This window comes from Pleurodeles waltl, chromosome 9 (assembly GCF_031143425.1).
Source record: "Pleurodeles waltl isolate 20211129_DDA chromosome 9, aPleWal1.hap1.20221129, whole genome shotgun sequence".
Lineage (NCBI taxonomy): Eukaryota > Metazoa > Chordata > Amphibia > Caudata > Salamandridae > Pleurodeles > Pleurodeles waltl.
This window is the reverse complement of record NC_090448.1, coordinates 795214921-795235803: the sequence shown is the minus strand read 5'-3', so window position 1 is coordinate 795235803 and position 20883 is coordinate 795214921. Positions and strand designations below refer to the sequence as shown.

General features: G+C 46.0%; 1 protein-coding gene across 1 annotated transcript in view; it reads left to right on the top strand.

Annotated features, from left to right (window-relative positions):
• Nucleotides 1-20883, top strand: part of LOC138259994 (reticulon-3-like) — a 151554-nt gene that overhangs the window by 120508 nt on the left and 10163 nt on the right. Inside the window, exon 7 of the mRNA XM_069208036.1 lies at nt 19410-19468. Within this exon, the coding sequence (XP_069064137.1) occupies nt 19410-19468 (59 nt within the window). The remainder of the gene's footprint in view (nt 1-19409; nt 19469-20883) is intronic.

Here is a 20883-nt window from a genome sequence, read left to right as displayed (position 1 = left end):
TCTTACTCTGTCGCCCAGGAGACACTCACCCAAAACTGTCTTTCCTGGTTGATGGGCCAAGTTTGTCAAATTGTGTGAAGAACATGTTGACCCTTCAAAGGTCCACCTATCCATTGTTTTAAATTTGCTCTTCCTTTAGCACAACAGGGTTGTGCAGTTGCAATAGTGAAGGGCTATTTGTCTGCACTTTCTGCATTTGTTTGCCTGATCAACCCTCATTATTTAAGCCCCCTATATTTTTAAGGTTTCTTAAGGGTTAGACTAAAATTTATTCCGCCACTCCATTCATCATGCCTCAGTGGGATTTAAATTTGGCTTTAACATACCTGATGGGTACACAGTTTGAGCCTCTACATAGTTGTCTATTTAGGCTCCTTGTGGTAAAGACAGTTTTTGGAGTGGCAATCACAATGGCTAGATGTTAGCGATCTGCAAGCTCTTAGTGTTAAACCCCCGTTTAGCACTTCCAATGCCAACAAAGTGTTTCTTAGAACCAAGAAGGCTTTCCTGCCAAAGATACTGACGACTTCATTTAAGTCAGTAAATCACCCTTTCGACCCTTCACCCCTTCCCTCTGAGGAGGCTGAAAGGCTGCCAACCAGTATTGAGCTTCTACATCAATAAGATTAGCAAATTTAGAACAGACGATCAGTTCATCTGCTACGTAGGAAAGCTAAAGGGCAAAGCCGTCAACAAAAGAACATTGGTAAGGTGGGTCATCTTTTGCATCAAAATATGTTGTGCTTTGGCAAAGAAAAAACCTCTCTGAGAGGATAGGAACTCTTTAGACCTGAGCAAAGTCTGCTACATAGGCCTTGGCTAGAAATGCTCCTGTTGATATTTGTAAGGCAGCGACTTGGGCTTCCCTCTACACTTCTGCGAAGCATTACTGTTTGGACTCGGAAGTGAGGAGGGATGGTCTCTTTGCCCATCCTGTTTTGAAAGACGTCTTGGTATAGGCTGACGGACACCCACTTCTGAGTTGGGGACTGCTTTGGCACTCTATTCAAGAGATGAGAACTCCACAGGTAGATATATCCATCAGAAGAACAAGTTACTTACCTTCACTAATGCTTTTTCTGGTGAATACAGTATCTACCTGTGGATTCCTCACTGTCCCACCCAGCTCCCCGTTGCCTGTCTGGATATACCAAGAAGGAAATTATTTGTATATATTGTATGTACTGCAAATTGTATATAAAGAATGTATGTTTATATATGCATGTGTTAGATGGCATGTGTACCTGCAGATACACATGCTGTGCACTGTTCCTGCCATCTAGTGTTGGGCTTGGAGTGTTACAAGTTGTTTTTCCTCCCTTGCGGCTCCATTGCGCATGGGCATCGACTCCATCTTAGATTGTTTTCTTTCCGCCATCGGGTTCGGACGTGTTCCTCTTCGCTCTGTTATTCGAATCGCAAAAAGACTTATAATCCTCCAAGCGTTGGGTTTGTTTGCGATCAGGAAACATCTTGCATCGACACCGATGAAACACAGCTTTGGTGGCCCTTCGGGGCTTCCGCGCCCAGCTAAGGCCTGGTCGGCCCAACCGTAGACATCGTCGAAGCCTAATGGACCGGACCCCTTTCCGTTTCTGCCCGAAGTGCCACGCTGAGTATCCCTATACAGACCAGCATTGGGTCTGTAATCTGTGTCCGTCACCGGAGCACAGGGAAGATACTTGCAAGGCCTGCAAGTCCTTTCGATCAAAGAAGACTTTGAGGGATCGGAGGGAGAGGTGGATGCAGATGGCGTCAAAGTTAAAAACACCTTGACGTCGAAGAGGAGGAGATGGCTATCTCCTGCCAAGGGTCGGACTCGGACGACTCCGACACAGACCGACCGCCTACAGCAGGCCGACATGTGAGTACGCCTGCCCCGACCCAAGCCCACAGCCAACCTAAGAAGCATAAGGCCTCGGGGACGCCACTGCCGGAAGGTCATGGCTCCACCCATAAAAAACAAAACAGTGACCAAGCAACACCTTCGGCACCGAAAAAGGCTAAAATCGTGCCAAAGTCTTCAGACTCGAGCCGAGAACCCGGCATCGAAAAATCTCGACACCGAGGAACATGGGCTCTCTAAGCAGCTAAAAGAGAGGCACTGATTTGTGGAGGAACTTCAGATGGAGGAGTTTGATCAAACGCAGGCAAGGATACAGATCCATAAGGATACTGGGAAGATCCAAACTGCCCCTCCTCTCGAGTTCAAGAGAAAGCTGGCTTTCCAGGAACAATCTGAGACTGAACAGCCAAAAGCTAAAGTGGCCAGGGAAAAATCACAAACACGCCATTTTTCGCCAGAACTTTCTCCTCCACATTCACCACAAAGGACCGTGTCACCTACTGCCACGCCCACTGCACAATCACCCACACACTGTGCAGTCTCAAGACGATGCAGACCAATGGGACCTCTACGATCCCCCTGTGTCAGACATAAGCCCTGAGTGCTACCCTTCAAAACTCTCTCCACCAGAGGATAGCACCTCATACCCCAAAGTCCTGGCCAGGGCTGCTGCATTTCATAATGTAAGCATGCAGTCAGAGCCATTGGAGGACGATTTCCTCTTCAATACCTTGACCTCCACGCATGCTTCCTACCAGAGCCTGCCTATGCTACCAGGCATGGTTGAACATGTCCAACAAGTTTTTCAAGATCCTGTGTAAGGGAGAGCCATCACACCGCGGGTGGAAAAGAAGTATAAGCCACCACCGTCGGACCCAGTGTTCATCAAACAGTTGCCCCCGGACTCTCTAGTGGTTGGAGCTGCAAGAAAAAGAGCCAACTCCGTTATCAGGAGATGCGCACCACCTCCAGATAAGGAGAGTCGGAAGTTCAACGCAGCAGGGTAGCGTCACAGGCTGCCAATCAGTGGCACATTGCTGATTGTCCAGCCCTCCTCGCATGTTATGACCAAGCTCATTAGGACGAGATGAGCGATATCATCCAACATCTCCCCAAGGAATACTAAAAACGGGCTCAGCAAGTGGTAGAGGAGGGACAGGCAATATCGAACAATCAGATACATTGGGCATTAGATTCCGCTGACACTGCCGCAAGAGCAGTGAACACGGCAGTCCCGATTAGACGACACGCTTGGCTAAGATCCTCAGGGTTCAAACCGGAAATACAACAGGCAGTGTTGAACATGCCATTTAGTCAACAACAACTGTTTAGACCACAAGTGGACACCGCCATCGAGAAGATGAAGAACAACACTGACACAGCAAAAGCCATGGGCACGCTCTACTCGTCCCAATATAGAGGGACATTCAGGAAACCGCAATACAGGGGAGGTTTCAGACAACAGCATTCAGAGGCATCCACCTCTCAAGCAAAACCCACCTACCAATCCCAATATCAGAGAGGAGGGTTTCGGGTCCTTCAGGGGACAATTCCCAAGGTCAAGGGGAAAATTTCAGCCCACTAAGCAGGCCACACTAATAGCAAGCAGTGATTTGCCCGTCACCCTCCCCCAACACACATCACCTGTGGGAGGAAGACTTGAGATTTTACCACACACATTGGTCAGACATAATCACGAACACATGGGTCCCATCAATTATCCAACTTGGTTACTGTATAGAATTCACACATTTTCCTACAGATATTCCCGCAAGAGCGCACAAACTGTCGGCGCAACATCTAGAAATGTTACAAACAGAAGTGCAGGCACTATTAACAAAACAAGCCATAGAACTAGTACCTCACCAACAAAAAGAAACAGGGGTTTATTCCCTAGATTTCCTTATTCCCAAAAAGGACAAAACACTAAGACCAGTTTTAGATCTCAGGACTCTAAACCTATTCATCAAATCAGAACACTTCCACATTGTCACACTACAAGATGTAGTTCCCTTACTATAACATGGAGAATACATGTCAACACTGGATCTAAAAGATGCGTATTTTCATATATCCATCCATCTCACAGAAAATACCTCAGGTTTGTCATACAGGGAAAACATTACCAATTCAAAGTATTGCCCTTCGGAATAACAGCCCCCAGAGTATTTACAAAATGCCTCGCAGTAGTGGCGGCACATATCAGGAGACAACACATGTACGTATTCCCATATCTCGACGATTGGCTGATAAAAGCCAACACTCAACAGCGGTGTCAAAATCACACACAGTACGTAATAGATATCCTACACACACTAGGGTTCTCTATAAATTACCAAAAATCACACTTACAACCATCGCAACTACAACAATACTGGGGAGCAACACTCAACTATTGAAGAGGGATTGCCACTCCAAGCCCACAAAGAGTACAATCATTCCAAACCATGGTACCAAGCATACAACCAAATCAGCACTACACAGTCAGATTTGTCATGAAACTCCTAGGCATGATGGAATCATGCATCGCAATTGTCCCAAACGCACGGCTACACATGCGGCCCCCACAGCAGTGCCTTGCAAAACAATGGACCAGGCACAGGGTCAACTCCAAGATCTAGTGTTGATAGACCGCCAAACACACTATTTGCTTCAATGTTGGAACCCTGTAAATTTAAACAAAGGGTGGCCTTTTCAAGACCCTGTGCCTCACGCCATCCTCACAACAGATGCAGCGATGATTGGGTGGGGAGCACACCTCAACAATCACAATATACAAGGGCAATGGGACAGTCAACAGAAGCAACTTTACATAAATCACTTAGAACTGCTAGCTGTCTTCCTAGCACTAAAAGCATTTCAACCTCTTCTAGTTCACAAACACATTCTTTTCAAAGCAGACAATATGACAACAATGTACTACCTAAACAAACAAGGGGGAACACACTCATCACAACTATGCCTCATAGCACAAAAGATTTGGCATTGGGCAATTCACAACAACATTCGCCTAATAGCACAATATATTCCAGGCATTCACAATCAATTAGCGGACAATCTGTCGATCACCAACAAACTCACGAGTGAGAAATACATCCCCAGATACTACAAGAATACTTTCACTATTGGGGGACACCAGACATAGATGTGTTCGCAACAAAACAAAATGCCAAAACTTCGATTCCAGGTACCCACACCCTCAGTCCAAGGGCAATGCTCTATGGATCAATTGGTCAGGGATATTTGCTTATGCTTTTCCCCCTCCCCCTCTCATTCCTTTTCTATTCAACAAACTGAGGCAAAACAAACTCAAACTAATACTCATTGCACCAACGTGGGCACGCCAACCGTGGTACACCACACTGTTGGACCTCTCTGTAGTACCTCACATCAAACTTCCAAAGAGACCAGATCTGTTAACACAACACAAACAACAGTTCAGGCATCCCAATCCAGCAACGCTCAACCTAGCAATCTGGCTCCTGAAGTCTTAGAGTTTGGCTACTTAAATCTTCCAAATGAGTGTATGGAAGTCATTAAACAGGCAAGAAAACCTACCACCAGGCATTGCTATGCTAATAAATGGAAAAGGTTTGTTTTCTACTGTCAAGCAAACAAAATCACACCCCTAGATACCTCCATACAAGAAATTGTGGGTTACTTACTACACCTGCAAAAAGCAAATCTTGCTTTTTCTTCCATTAAAATTCATCTCACTGCAACCTCTGCTTACTTGCAGATTAAACACGCAAAATCACTCTTTAGAATACCGGTCATTAAAGCCTTCATGGAAGGACTAAAGCGGATCATACCACCAAGAATACCACCAGTGCCCTCGTGGAATCTTAATATTGTACTTACACGACTTATGGGCCCACCTTTTGAACCCATGCATTCTTGTCAAATCCAATTCTTAACTTGGAAAGTGGCATTTCTAGTGGCTATCACTTCACTACGAAGAGCTAGCAAAATACAGGCTTTCACTATTGAAGAATCCTTTATACAAGTACACAAACATAAAGTGGTTCTCCGCACAAATCCAAAATTTCTACCAAAGGTCATTTCACAGTTTCATTTAAACCAAACAGTGGAACTTCCAGTCTTCTTCCCACAGCCAGACTCAGTAGCAGAAAGAGCACTGCATACATTAGACATAAAAAGAGCTCTAATGTACGATATAGACAGAACTAAACCATTTTGTAAAACTAAACAATTGTTCGTCACATTCCAGAAACCCCATGCTGGTAACCCTATATCCAAACAAGGTATAGCCAGGTGGATAGTTAAATGCATACATCTTTTTACCTAAAAGCTAAAAGAGAACTACTCATTACACCAAAGGCACACTCCACTAGAAAGAAAGGGGCAACAATGGCCTTTCTAGGTAACATACCAATGACAGAGATTTGTAAGGCAGCCACTTGGTCCACACCTCATACGTTCACCAAACACTACTGTGTAGATGTGTGAGCAACACAACAAGCCACAGCAGGACAGGCTGTACTAAGAACATTATTTCAAACAACTTCAGCTCCTACAGGCTGACCACCGCTTTTTGGAGGATTACTTACTGCTTTATAGTCTATGCACAGCATGTGTATCGGCAGCTACACATCCCATCGAACGGAAAATGTCACTTACCCAGTGTACATCTGTTCGTGGCATGTTCCGCTGCAGATTCACATGCACCCTCCCACCTCCCCGGGAGCCTGTAGCCGTTTAAGTTGCAATTAGAAATTGTATATATGTAAATTAACATTCCTTTAGAGCAAACTGTTCATACATATCTATTCCATTGCATGGACATCTTTACTATTCGAATTCTACCACTCCTACCTCACCCTATGCGGGAAAACAATCTAAGATGGAGTCGATGCCCATGCGCAATGGAGCTGAAAGGGAGGAGTCACTCGGTCCTGTGACTCAGACTTCTTCAAAGAAAAACAACTTGTAACACTCCGAGCCCAACACTAGATGGCAGGAACAGTGCACAGCATGTGAATCTGCAGCGGAACATGCCACGAACAGATGTACACTGGGTATGTGACATTTTCCATATAAATCTTTGATTTGAGTTTGCGCATACTGTGCTTGTGATGTTGGTGTTCGCCTCAACAGCACACAAAAAAGTGGGTGAAATTGACAACACGCCAGCGAGGACTTCTTATGGTTCCAATGTGCTGTCCTCGTCAACGTGGAAAGCGGGAGAGAGAAAAATTCTGTCCAATGCTGTCGCATTGGGGGTATTCAAAAGGTAAGGAATCCACAGGTAGATACCCAATCTACCAGAAAAAGCTTTACTGAAGGTAAGTAACTTATTTGCATCCAGGGTAGCTACCCTCACTAAGGTGCATTCAGCTCAAAGTCGCCCCAAGTCTTCTAGGAAACCCAAAATGCTAATCTGGGGTGTCCGTTCCTCTGCCTTTCCCAAGACCTGAGTGTTGCTTCTCCTTACTGCCGAAATCCCTACAAGCGGGGGCAGGGCTTAACCACATGGAAAAAAAATCTGCATTTGGTGCCGTGTAGTGAAGGCAAGTGGGGTGTGTCAGCAACACCGTGTGCCACACACACCGGGGTGTGAGGTAAGAGACATGCAACTAATACAGTTGGGTGAGATGCAGTCTGGAGGAGGTGGTTATCTCTTGGGGTGATGGGCATGTCTCATCAAACTACCTCCTCCAGGGGGCCCACCCATCTCTCCCACTTCTGCGTAAGTGAAGGACATGGGCAATGAATGAATAATGTGCGATAGATGTTGGAAATCTCCCCCTTCCTGAGTCGTCCCATGAGTACCTTGGCTTCAAGTTGGCTAAATTTTGGGATAATGGTGGAATTGCACAGGTGACATACCAGGGTGTGGCTCAGCTGTAGGTATTTGTGGAATTGAAAGAGCGCTAAAGCGAACTTCAATTGCAGGTCTCATTAGGAACAGAGGTGTCCACCCTGCCAAAGCTCCCCAAGGATGATGAGTCCAAGTCTATCCCACCCCCTTAAGCCCTCAAGTTGTGCAGGGTGATGTAGCCAGCATCCCTCCCACAGTGGGGTGAGATGTGTGTTTTGTCCAAATGTTTGAAGCACAGGGCAGACCGCCACATGTTGAGCACCATCGCAGTCAGGCAGTGGAGGGATTGGGGTATTGAATTATCATAGAGCAGCCCCATGACCACTTCCAACCCCAAGCAAGTTGGTTCCAATCAATAAGCAGGGTCGTCCCAGCCCCCAGTCAGTCATTGATGACCACTAGTTGTATTGCCCAATAATAGAGGAGGATATCTTCGGACCTGAGACCATCGTACATCGCCTCCCTGGCCCTTCCCAGTGATATGCGAGAAAGGCGATTCGCCCATAAGAAGTTGCGGAACTGAAGCATTGAGGGTCTGAAATAAACTGTAAGAGATGGCATATGGAAAGTGCAAGAAGGTATAAAGGAACTGGGGGGACCATGATCTTGAACCAAGCTACTCCTCCCAACACATTAAGCGGCCTTTGGTCCAATTTCTGGAAATCATGCTTAGGGAAGAGGGGCATGAGGTTGAGATGCATAAGGCTGAGGGGCTGGGCCAGGTCCGGGTTCTCGTAGATGTGAGAGCCTACGTATCAAACTCAACTGCCAAAAAGGTATAGACCCTTGCCATGCCACCGTGAGACAATCTCCATATCTCGGGACGAGTAGGGATTTTCTTCGATTAAGTAGCAGACCGGCGGCCATTTCGCAGAGGAGGATTTCTAGTACCTTGGTCCCCGACAGGTGTGGGTGTTTGAGAAAGAGGAATATGTCATCCATGTATAAGGCTTTTCTGTCATCGGTTTGATCAGACCACCGCTACCTCTCTATCTGTGCAACAATGTGAATGAGGCATGCCAATGGTTCGTTGGTGACGACTAAAAGGAGAGGGTAAAGAGTGCAGTCCTGTAGAGTCACCCTGTCTATCAGGAACACATTGGAAAGGACTAATTAATTTGCAACTGCTCCATTGGTGCGGCATATAGCAAATTCACATATTATCGATACTTGGGGCTGAACCCCATTTTCTTGAGGACTGAAAGAAAAGTCCAGATTACTGAATCAAAGGCCTTCCCAAAATCTACTGGAAGGGTCTGCAGGTTTCCGTGGGCTGCGGCACAGGTCAAGGCCGCATGAATTCATCGTATATAGTGCCTCGTGCTTTGAACAGGCATAAAGATGCCCTGGTCGAGGTGGAACAAGGTTGGAAGGACCTTCAGTAATATCATAGCCAATATATTAACATAGATCTTAACATAGATCTTGGATTCAGGATTGGTTAAGGAGATTGGTCGGTATTAACAGCATTGCCCCGACTGCTACCTAGCTTTGGGAATAACCACTGTCGTAGCGGTGTCGATCCCCAACAGGAAATGCCCCTTGGTAAATGCTTTCAAGCACATCTCTAGTAGAAAGGGGTTAAGTATATTACCATATTTCGGTAGTGCTCCAGGGCGTACCCATCGGGCCTGGGATTTTCCCCGGATTTCATAACTACTACTGCAGACACAAGTTAATCTAATGTCAGTGGCTCCTACAAATCGGAGTGGATGGTGGGGGAGAGGCGCAGCAGGGGAATGTCTCGAAGGAGCAGGTGGCTTGCTCGGCTTGCTCGGCCAGTACCAGTGAACGCGGGCATACAGTGGTCTAATATGCTGCTGCGACCTCAGCAGTGGTATGCCGGCAGAGACCTTTTGTGTCTACTATTTTGGAGATGATTCTGGAGGTCCGATCATGAGTAGGCAGCCAGTAGAGTAGTTTGCCACTTTAGTCACCCCATTCGTACACCTTTTGGACTGAGGCCCTTCAGCACTGCCTTCCTGTGAGACCAGGCGCATCAAAGTTTCTGCTCCACATCCAGTGTGCCTACTTTGAGTGCAGTGATCTGGGCTACTTTCTTCTGATTCGGGCCTTGAAACCTACCCCTAATGGTAGCCTTACTCACCGCCCACAGGGGCCTAATTATTGAGTCAAAGTAGCCTTGCACCTCGAACTGCAAAAATTCCATACATTGGGTATCTACCAGGCACCTTGTATTGAGACACCACACCAGGCACTGTAGATGGTTCAGGAGACCAAATCGGAAACAGGAAGTGGTCCAAAGTACTCGGAAGAATAGCCATGTCAGTGGCATGTAGGATATCCATAGCCAGCAGAAGCAGCAAGTCGATATGTGAGAAGGTCCCATGGCTGCCAAGATATGGTTGTACTTGCGGTTCCTGGGGTCCTATGTGCATTAGACGTCATATAGCCTCAGGGAATCTATCCAGGAGGGTAGCTGGCAGGCAAGGGAGAGTGAGTATTTTGTGAACTGGAACAATATTAGGCAGGATTGGGCAGGGCACTACACTTGCCACAAACCATCTTAAATCAAGAGGGAAAGGCAAGAAGCACGTAGGATGGAAAGGGCCTGGTTGTGGGGCGATATGTACACATTAGGAGGGTATACATCTTTCTTCGAGAAGGCCCTCTACTCCAATGTATCATCACCAGAAGAAAGGACCTGTGGACCTATGGAGGAGTATTCCCACCCCCCTGGCCAACTGATGAAGCCCGCATGGTAGACCCTGTTGTACCCAAATTGCCCCAGGAAGGGGCAGTGGGAGCCTAAGAGGTGGGTCTCCTGGAGTATCAAAATGTCCGATCTGGAGCACCTAGCATATTGGAGGACTGCTGTTTGATTGATGCGTTTCAGAAGACCATCTACATTTCATTACAAGACCTTAAAGGATGGCATTGGAACCCAGGTCATACATACTGTAAGGCGAGACTTCCGGCTCCCAGTGACTGGCTGGTCTGATGATAGGAGGGAAGCATCCCCCACCCCCCCAAAAAAAAAACTCATGTGGTGTCCAGTGTGGAACGTATATGCAAACACTGTGTGGAACAGAAGGCACGAAAAGAGCAAACACAATACAAAACAACCCAGCCCCTCAACTCCCTACCGCTCTAATCTTCCCCTCCCACCATTACTTCTCCCCCTGAAGAATCTCTCAGCACTGTTCACCGATCCAGGAGCGATTGCCCACCTCCCTTCCAGAAGGTCCAGGGTGAGGATCAGTATGACCTGCATGTCTTTGACTGGGGGTGGGCTGAAGGATGCTTTGTGGGGAGGTGGGAGAGGGTGCCATGAGTATTCTGGGGAGGAGGGGGGAGAGACTAGGAGCACTGCGCCCTCTCAACCACAAATCACAGCAACAGTTTCCCATCAGGCACCCAGGACCTGAGCCAGGCTTCCAGGAACTTCTCAGGGTTCTGGCCTTCAACACCTTTGGGAAGCCTACAAAACTGTAAGTTGTTTCAACAAGATCAGTTTTCAGAGTCCTGAGCACAGGCTTCCAGAGTGGCAGCCTGCTGTTATTTGTCGACGGAGCATTTAAGAGTGGCCACTTCTTAGCTTCTGAGACCCTGCCAACCACATTGCTCAAATGTTGGTGCATCAGCGCCACCTCTGTTCCTACCTCGCCAATCTTGGTCTCCACCGTTTCTTTAGAAGACTGTATCGCTTGTAAAATGGTGGCCATGTCTGTGGAGGCAGCAGCGGGCTGCGAGGAGGTCCAGCTGGCAGTCAGCACCCAGAGGGGCCTGGACCGCGAACTTGTCTATCTTCATTTGGGTGTGGGCCTCGTGACCTTTGTCTTTGCCATGGTGCGATGGGCACAGCAGGTCTCCCCCTGCAGTAAGGACACAAGAGTTCACCAGTCACAGCATGGATGTGTGGGGTCGATCCCCAAACAGTCACGGTGTCCTCTGTAGCAAGGCCCAGTCCCCCCCCCCCCCCCCCCCCCCCCCCCTAAAGATAACCAGGGTCACTGGGGTCAAAGTGGGGGGTGGCCATCAGTGCGACCCCCATCTCTAAGGCTGGGCTGCAAATGCCTAGGGCAACGAGAGGGACCCAAGCACTCCAGGTGGTCTGTGGGGGGCCATGATGCAACTGCAGAGACAGCACAAGCAAATGGGCCACTGGCAGATTCTAAATGTCACACGGCTGCAGTGACCACCGTTAGCCTGCTATTGGTGGTTAAACCGCATTGTCCTCGGGTGCGATCTTCGGTACACTGCAGAAGTCGTGAAGGAGGGAGGGAGGGGGTGAAGGTGTCAGCATGATCCATGCTCCTGCCGATAACTTTCAGAATTTGCGTCCATGCACCTCCTTGCTCACCAGCTCAGAGGGGGCAATGTGAGTGTGTTGTGTGTCCTAGCCGTTGATTGTCTCAGGGGCTGCCATCTTGTCTTCCTCACCTCTGCGGCCACGGCTGGTCATTCACTCACTGCTGGGAAATGGGCAGTTTGCAGGCTCCCACTGTGAAGAGGCTCACCACAGGTGGTAGGTAACACCACTAGGCATGTTGAAGGGCTCCACAAGCAGCAGGATTGCTCGGGACGCTGGGTGAGGTCTCTAAGTGCATTTAGGATGCAACCGCCATCTTTGCCTTCTCGGCCACACACCCCATTTAATGGAAAGTTAACTGTTTTTATAGCGCTTGGGGTGTAGGAACTATATTACTGTTTAGAGTTAGGACTCTGGCCTAGAGGGTTGTAGTCATTTCTGGTGTTCACTATGTATCTTCGATTCAGGTCTAGTATATTTTTGCATGTATTAAAGTACTTTTCCTTCATAAAGTACATTTCTTATGTAAAGTAAAGCAGTGACTGGATGTTTGTATTACTAGCTGTATTATGGTGTAAACTGCCCCAACCTCCCCCGCCCACCCCCTTCCCCCACCACCAAATGTGGCACAGCACCGCCAAAGGGCATTGGCAAAGCTAGTAGATCCCATAGAAATACCTATTTTGCTTTGCTAAGTTTTGTTTCAAACACTGATATACCCACAGTATCAAGTGTGCAAAAAGGCTGCTCATATTTTTGTGTAATATGTTTTGTGAAAAGCATAATAAGTGTAAAGAAATTGTGTACGAGTTTTGTCTTGCTGTAGAGACATGCTGTGCACAATCCTGCCATCTAGAGTTGGGCTTGGATGTATGAAAGTTGTTTTTCTTCGAAAACAAAATCTTGTCACAATGTACTACGATTCCTCCTTTCACTGGTAATGTGCATGGTCATCACGAAGGGACCTTCTCATCCGACAACCTCTTCTGCACTGAATGTGAGATTCCGTCAGGCGATGGTCGGCTCCGACTGTTATCAGAAATGCCTAGCTCTAGCTCGGTGCTGAAGAAACTATTGAAGTTGCCGGCAATGGAGCGACCGCTCCAGTTTCGGAGTCTACTCAAACTTGGAGCTGAAAACGTCAACATTGGAACACAAGACCTTGTCGGCACCGAAACCTGCTTCACTGGAGCAGAGATCTTCAGAGCTGAAAACATCAGCAACTGAGCCGAGAAACTAGGTGCTCAGCAAAACCCTCCATAGATTTGGGTCTGTGGAACCCTCTGCTTCAATGACGTCTGGCGTAAATACACTCTGCAGAAGCATATAATGATCCTTCCAGCCACAGACCAGATCATTACTCAACCTCAATAAGCTGGTGCTTAACCTTCCAAAAGGCAGCTGTCGTTTTGAAGAGGCTTTGGACTTACCAACTCTCTCTAAACTGAGAAATAAGATGGATGAGGACTCAAGTCCTTTACACACTAGCCCACCACCCCGGCTGGCTGCACAGCGCTCATCTCCACCCTCTGCTTATCCAGCTGACCCTACACCATATTCACCAGAAGGGTCAACCCATTCTTAAATAGGGAGACAAGACAATGGAGACACTTTTGATATCCCACCACAGGATGAGCCAATTGACTGAGATCCTTATCTGTAACCTGTAAAACCATACCCCTAAATGACACTACTATGTATCATGACCTAATTGGTAGGGCTGTCGGCTCCCACAAGATGCAACTACCCAGGGAGCCTCTAGAGGAAGACTTCCTCTTTGAGACACTTTCCTCTAGTGTTCTTCCCAATACCTACAAAATCTTTAAGGGTGTACTCTGTCACACGCCTGATATATTCAATGACCCTTTAAGAGCTAGGGTTTTAATACAAAGGGTAGAAAAAAAATATAAAGCATCGCCTAATGATCTCCTATACATAAGAGGTTGACTTCTACCAGACTTTTTGGTGGTAGCAACTGCATGCAAAAGAGCCAATTGTCAAACATCTGCTGAAGCTTCTCCACCAGATAAGGACGGCAAAAGAATAGATGCCGCAGAACGAGGGTAGCCTCACAATCTGCCGATGATTGCCGTATCACTAATTTCATGGCCCTTTCTGTAGGTTTGATACATCCCATTGGGATGAGATGGAGGAACTCCTTCAATAGCTCCCAGAAAACACAGAGGCTTCCAAATAGTCCCTGAGGGAAAATTAATATCAAACAACTATACATTATGCCTTTGAATCAGCAGCTAGGGGGTAAACTTGTAAACCTTACTGTGCAGAAATGTTTGGCTTTGGGTCTCTGTTTTTAAACTGGAGGTACATCAGAATCTACTTGCTCTTCCATTCGATGAGGAACATTGTTTGGCCCTCCAGTAGATACTTTATTTGAGAAGATTTAAAAAGGCACTGAAAACAAAAACTCCTTCCTATTGTGGCTTCTTTTGCCACTCATCCTACTGCGGAGGGTCCAAAAACCTCTCCTGAGACCTCCACTTCATACCAACAGCCACAAACTCAAACCATCTTGCCTAGATGCTACTACAGAGGATCCTATTTGGGTAACCGCTCTGAAGACCGGGGCAAAGGCAGGTTCACCAAACAGTCTTCCACCATCCCTAAGCCGTGACTTGCCTCTCATTCCCCCCCAGTCACACATCTGCCAGGGGTCAGCTAAAAGCGCTCTTTCCCGCCAGGCACTCCATCACCTTTGACCAGTGGGTGTTTGGATATTATCCATCATGGTTATGGTCTGAAGCTCACGTCCACACCTACCAACGTTCCACCATGCAAACACAGACTCCCTCACACCATCAAATGTTACGCAGAAAAGAAGTACAAGCAAGCCACAGAAAATTAGTTTAAAAACCTGTTCCTCCAACTGAGCACAGGAGTCTATTTACCATACTTCATTATTCCCAAAAAGGATGGATCCCTGAGACCAATATTGGATCTCAGATCCCTTAAACACTACATTCTCTCAGAGCACTTTCACATGGTTACTCTTCAAGATGTCCTCCTGTCATTACAAGGCGACTTAATGTCCCCACTCGACTTCAAGGATGCCTACTCCCATTTTCCTTTTCATTCCGCACATCACCGGTATCTAAGGTTTGTAATAAATAGCCAGTATTACCAGTTTAAAGTGCTTCCCCCACGAGGTCACTGCGGTACCCAGGGTCTTTACCAAGTGGCTCGCAGTAGTAGCAGCTCACCTGCACAGACAGAGCATACATGTCTTTCCATACCTACATGATTGGTTCATCAAAAGTGCACCTCGTAATTTTTTTTACCAACACACTCCGTTCACCATAAACCTAATTCACAAACTAGGCTTTACAATCAACGCCTTAAATTCCCACTTCCAACTTTTTCAGATTCAACATTATGTAGGAGCAGTTCTCAACTCAAAACTAGGGATAGCTTACCCGAATACTACCAGGATACAATCATTCCAGGCACTCATTACCCAATTTCAACCAGGTCTACAGGTGACATTCATGCATGATTTTTCGTTATGTCCTCATGCATCTCCATATTACCTCGTGCCAGACTAAACATGCATTTGTTGCAGGAGTGCTTAGTTGCATCAGTGAGCTCTAGCGGAAGGTCAGCGCGGAGATCTAGTGTCTGTAAGCTGTCAAGCTTGCCAATCTACAGTAGGGAAACACCAACAACCCGTTAAAGGGATGGTCTTTCCTAGACCCAGTTCCGTGGAGGACCAAAATGGATGCCTCCTTTATGGGATGGGGAATGAATTTGCAAGATCACTGTCTGGGGCCACTGGACACCAAATCAGCGACCTTCACATAAATCACCTAGAGCTACTAACTGTTCATCTAGCGCTGAAAGCTTTTCTTCCTCGTCAATTTTGATGAGGATTACCTTTCCAATTAGATAACATAACACCCATGTATTATCTTCAAATGTAAGAGGGCACCAGATACCTTTAACTTCTCATTCAGCCCAGACCATTTGGAGGTGGGCTCTGTGACACATGCCCCTGTTAGCGGAGTACCTATTGGGCGTGGCCATTGACTTTGCAGATCTCCTCAGCCGGAGGCGTCAAGGCCACAAGTGCGAACTCCATCCGCAAGTCCTAATAAGTACTTCAAGCTTTGGGGATGACTACTCATAGACCTAGTCACCAAAGCAGAAAACTCTAAATGATGAAACTTCACCTTCAGGTTGCCACACCCAAAGTCCAAAGGTAACGCACTATGAATGAGATGGTCTGGGATATTTGCTTATGCTTTTCCACTTCTCCCACCGCTTCTGTTTGTGGTTTGTAAACTTTGGAAGAAATCTCTCACCCTCGTCCTTGTGGGTCTCACATGTGCACTACAACCATGGTTCACCGCACTGCTAGAGCTGTCAGTGGTCCGCATGAGACTCCCCAATAGGCAGTACCTTCTTCAGTAGAACCATGGAGAAATCAGACATGCCGACCCCCAAGCTTGCGATTATGGCTTCTGAAGTCCTAGAATTTAGTTACCTCAATCTCCCACAAGAATGTATGGACATTCTTCAAGAATCACAATGGCCTACTAGTCGGGCTTGTTAGCTGCTAAGTGGAAAGGATTTGTTCACTATCTTCAATTAATTCAGAATACAGCCACCCTCCTAATATTAGATCTTCCCCGCTCCGCTTCGGCCAGCGGAAGTTCAAAACAATTGCATTGGCTACCTGTCAGCGCACCATTTAAGACTTTGTGTTTGACACAAGTCTTTGCATATGTGTGGATCTGAATACCTTTCTTCAAGCTTACGCAGGTATGTGCCGAGCCATCAGCTCAGATCAACAGGATCCCATCTGGTCCATGTCCCTCGCACTCGTCATGCCAGATGGGGTGATAAGGTATTTATAGTGTCTGCCGCCAAACATTGGAATATGCTCCCCATGATGATTAGGAAGGAACATAACTTGCTTTTTTACGAGGCAGCTAAAGACTTGGCTCTTTGCTGCTCAGTAGTTTTATTCCTCCTCGTCCTGCCTCTTCTTTTGGCCACTCTACCTTCTGTTGCTCAGCGCTTCAATGCTATGCCCGTACCGAGCTTTACAAATCGAAAAATACAAATACAAACGTTACTGGTTGCTAGCACTTCAGTTACACGTGTCTGAGCTTCAGGCACCAACTTTAGAAGAACCCTTCTTCCAATTCGATAGGCACAAGATTGTACTTCGCCCTATCCACCAAATTTCTTTCAAAGGGTTTCAGTTGCAGAAAGAGCTCTCCTGTATTACATTCACCAGACTAAATCATTTATGAAGACAGAACTTTTTGTTGGATCTCCAAACCTCTCAAGGGAAGGGCCATTTCTAAATCAGGCACTGTGCGATTAAATGTATGTTAAAGCTATAAGAACTTTACTTATTGCTCTTAGAGCCCACTCCCCTCTTAGCAAAAGGAGCTTAAGTGGCTTTCCTAGGAAATATCCATATACCTGACATATGTAAAGCAGCTACATAGAATTGACAAAACAATACTTTGCAGAGATGTACTGGCCTTTTAAGCCAATGTGGGGAAAGCAGCTCTACGTACTCCATATCAAACAGACTAGCCACCACTTACGGAGGACTCAGTCTGTGCACAGCTTGTGTATCTGTAGCCACCCATGCCTCGAACAGAAAATGTTACTTAGTAAGCATCTGTTTATGGCATGTAGTGCTGTAGACTCATGTGCCCACCTGCCTCCCCCAGATGCTTGTGCTTGTTACTTTCACTATTCTTTCACAAACCATTTTTGACACAGATATCTCTCTGTGCTATGCTTTGTTTCACGTTTCTTCCTCACCAGCTGTGTGGGAAAGCAATCTAATAAGTGAGTCAATGACCATGCACATTACCAGCGAAAGGAAGCGTCACAGCACCTCGTGACTTGAAAGACTTGCTTCACAGAGAAACAACTTGCATGCGTTCAAGCCCAAAAGTAGATGGCAGGATTATGTACAGCATGTAAATCTGCAACACTTGATGCCACAAACCCATGCTTACTGGATATGATTTTCCTTTTAGGTCTGGGTTTTCACACATTATTTTCAATATAAATAGTGGCTTTGCGTCCTCACTTTTCAAACACTTTCTTCCAGCTGTGTTTTTTAGCCATTGGCTTGAGACTGTTAGCCCAGTGCAGTAGTCGTCTCTTAAATATTGCTGTTGGCTGTTTGGTTGGCATCTTTTGACTCCATTGTACTGTATGTCTAATGTACAACTCTGGAGCCTTCAGAGCTGTTGGTCTTTTGTTACTTAGATATGTCTCTATGCTACACGGCATGCATGTTTACTTTGCCATTTTTTTAAAGCTGTCTAGGTGGTACAATGCATGCCTTTCACTTGCTCTTTCTGAATGTTATGTCAAAGAGGTGTACCGTTTATATTTTAAGTTTTTTTAAAGATGGGAAACTGATGCAGTGCCTAGCTGCTAAACTGCTTCCAGAATTAAAGTGCAAGTTAGGTCTCACTAAAATGTACAGTTGCCCTACTGACTGCTATTTGTAGCAATATTGAAAGGGTGGTGGCCATAATAGGATGTGCCATTAATAATCCTATGGTACGACTACTTACTGAAGAGTATTTGTGGTAGACAACTATCTGTGTGTCACCAGAATATCTTCGCTGCACCCTCTGTTCGGCCCTCTCCAACTAACCTCCACCATGGTAAAGAACCTATGGTGTTTGTCCATTTCCAGCTTGGAGTGCACTTTAAGATGTGCATGAATATGGATACCTTATGTTGTGCTTGTAAACGGCTCATTTTGGTCTGTCCCTCATCACCTCTCCTTCTCTGACTTCCTTCTAAAACACACACACACCTACACACCTGACCATCATCCTCTGCCTCTCTCCTCCTTTGAGTCTTTCTTGCATTTTACCTGTGTTTCTGGCTGATCCTTGCCTCTGCTCTTATTTCACTCTCTTGCGATTTGCTTTTATCTCGGTTTGCTCCAAGTCGTCTACTTTCCTATCTACCCATATGTCCTTCTCCCTACCTCTGCTAGTCCCCAGACTGACATTCACATTGATTTTTAAGTACTTTGTGGTCTACTAGATCAGGTGTGTTAGGTTCCATTCATTCTTCTTGGAAGTTGTCATGTCCTCAAGCTTGCTATCCTGTTCTAAGTCCATAACTATGTAGACCTGTTCCTGTTTGTACTTGCACTAGTCAGACTTGGCTGTGGCTGCTGGCTTTTCCTATGCAACTGTCCGTGTATCCCTCTTGCCTCGCATCCGAGTCCTATGTGCTGTGTGTCCCTCCATAGTCTCACTTGTTTCACCCTAGTGCCATCTGAGCTGTGCCTTTTAATGCCTTGTCTCGTCCATCTTGTCTCTCATACTTATTCTGTATTTTACAGAAGCTTGGATATTTTTTGCTGTATGAATGCAGAAACAGTTGGATTTGTCAATGCACATTAAAATGTTTACATTTTCTTTTTATTCTTTCAGACGCAGATTGACCACTATGTCTCCATCATTCGTGATCAGAGCAAGGCAATCATAGCAAAGTAAGTATTATCGACTCTAGCATTAAAGACTTCTCTTAAGGTACTGAATCAGTTCAGTCATTGGAATCTTTGAATTAAGTGAAGCAGGCCATAGTTAAAGTAACCGCCCTGCTGCAGGTCTTGAATGAAACCAACTGAGCCTGAGTTCAGTCTGGATGCATTTAAGGGCTGTAGTCACCCCAGAGTTCCTCCACATTGAATTTGGTGCTGTAGGTCAGTGGTTTTATAGTTCTGGAGTAGCCCTTCTGAGCTGTAGCTGATTGGCAAAAATGCTAACCTGCAAAATACACCTCAGATGAAGTTGAAGCTGCCAAATAGTGGTATGTAGTTACATTTGTGTTGCCGGGTGCAAGTTTAGTTCTTAAAAAGCTGCACATCAGGATAGGATTTCAAGAACTGTCAATGTTGAGGCAGCATGGTCTGGGTGGTATGCTTATTTCTGTACCTCGAGGAAAGTTTTTGTGTTTTTTGTTTTTTTTTGTTAATAAGTAGTAATGGGTGCTGCGGATACAATTTGAGGTGCAATTTTTAAGTACTAAACAGTAAAGATGCTGAAGGCTATGCTATATATTCAGAGTTGTTCGGCCATATGTGAAAGCTGATCTAGCTTCTTTTTATTTTCACCTTTTGGAAACTGCTGGCAGCTCTGATGGCTCCAGATACTGCTGCTCAATTTTGTTCAGTTAATTCATCATCCAGTACATATTGTCTGTTGCGAATTCCTTGATTCAAACTTGCTTGGAACCATCTCCTAGGATTAGACGTTCAAATTGTGTTGGCATATTTTATATATCTTTTCTCACCATGAGCAAAAAATAGCCCAGTTTAAGAGTAGATGCAAATACACCATAGTAAAGTTATTTCTGGTTTGCTGACTGGTGTATGTGCTGATTATGCATTGAAAAGGGCTCATTATAGTGGGAGTCTTGGCCTTTATGACTTTGAAGGCTTGGTCCCTTAAAAGATAATTATTTGCATAAGCAACTTTTCCCCGAAGACAAATGTCCCAGGAGCAGGTCTCCGCTATAACCAGTGATGGGTGAGAGTTTGGATATTATATTATAATCCTTTGATGGAAACTTTTGGCCTAAATGACACCACACCTTTCCTGTGCCACAAAACAGACAATGCAGAGGTGCCACAAACAATGGCACAGCATGTTGTCATGCCAATAATGAGTCACAAATGTAAGATGCAGAGAAAGCAGATTAATCCAGAAAACGTTTCATACACCACCTGCCTTTTCAGCCAGGGTGTCTCACCAACTGCTGTCGCGTAGGCTCTCCCCTTATTCTAATGAGACTACTGGATTTGGGTGGCAGAATCTCCTGAGGTGTGGGGGACAGAGTCTGACCTACTACAGGTGACACCTGTCGACCTAATCCGGGTTTTGCTCCAGCTAACTAGCAGTGCCT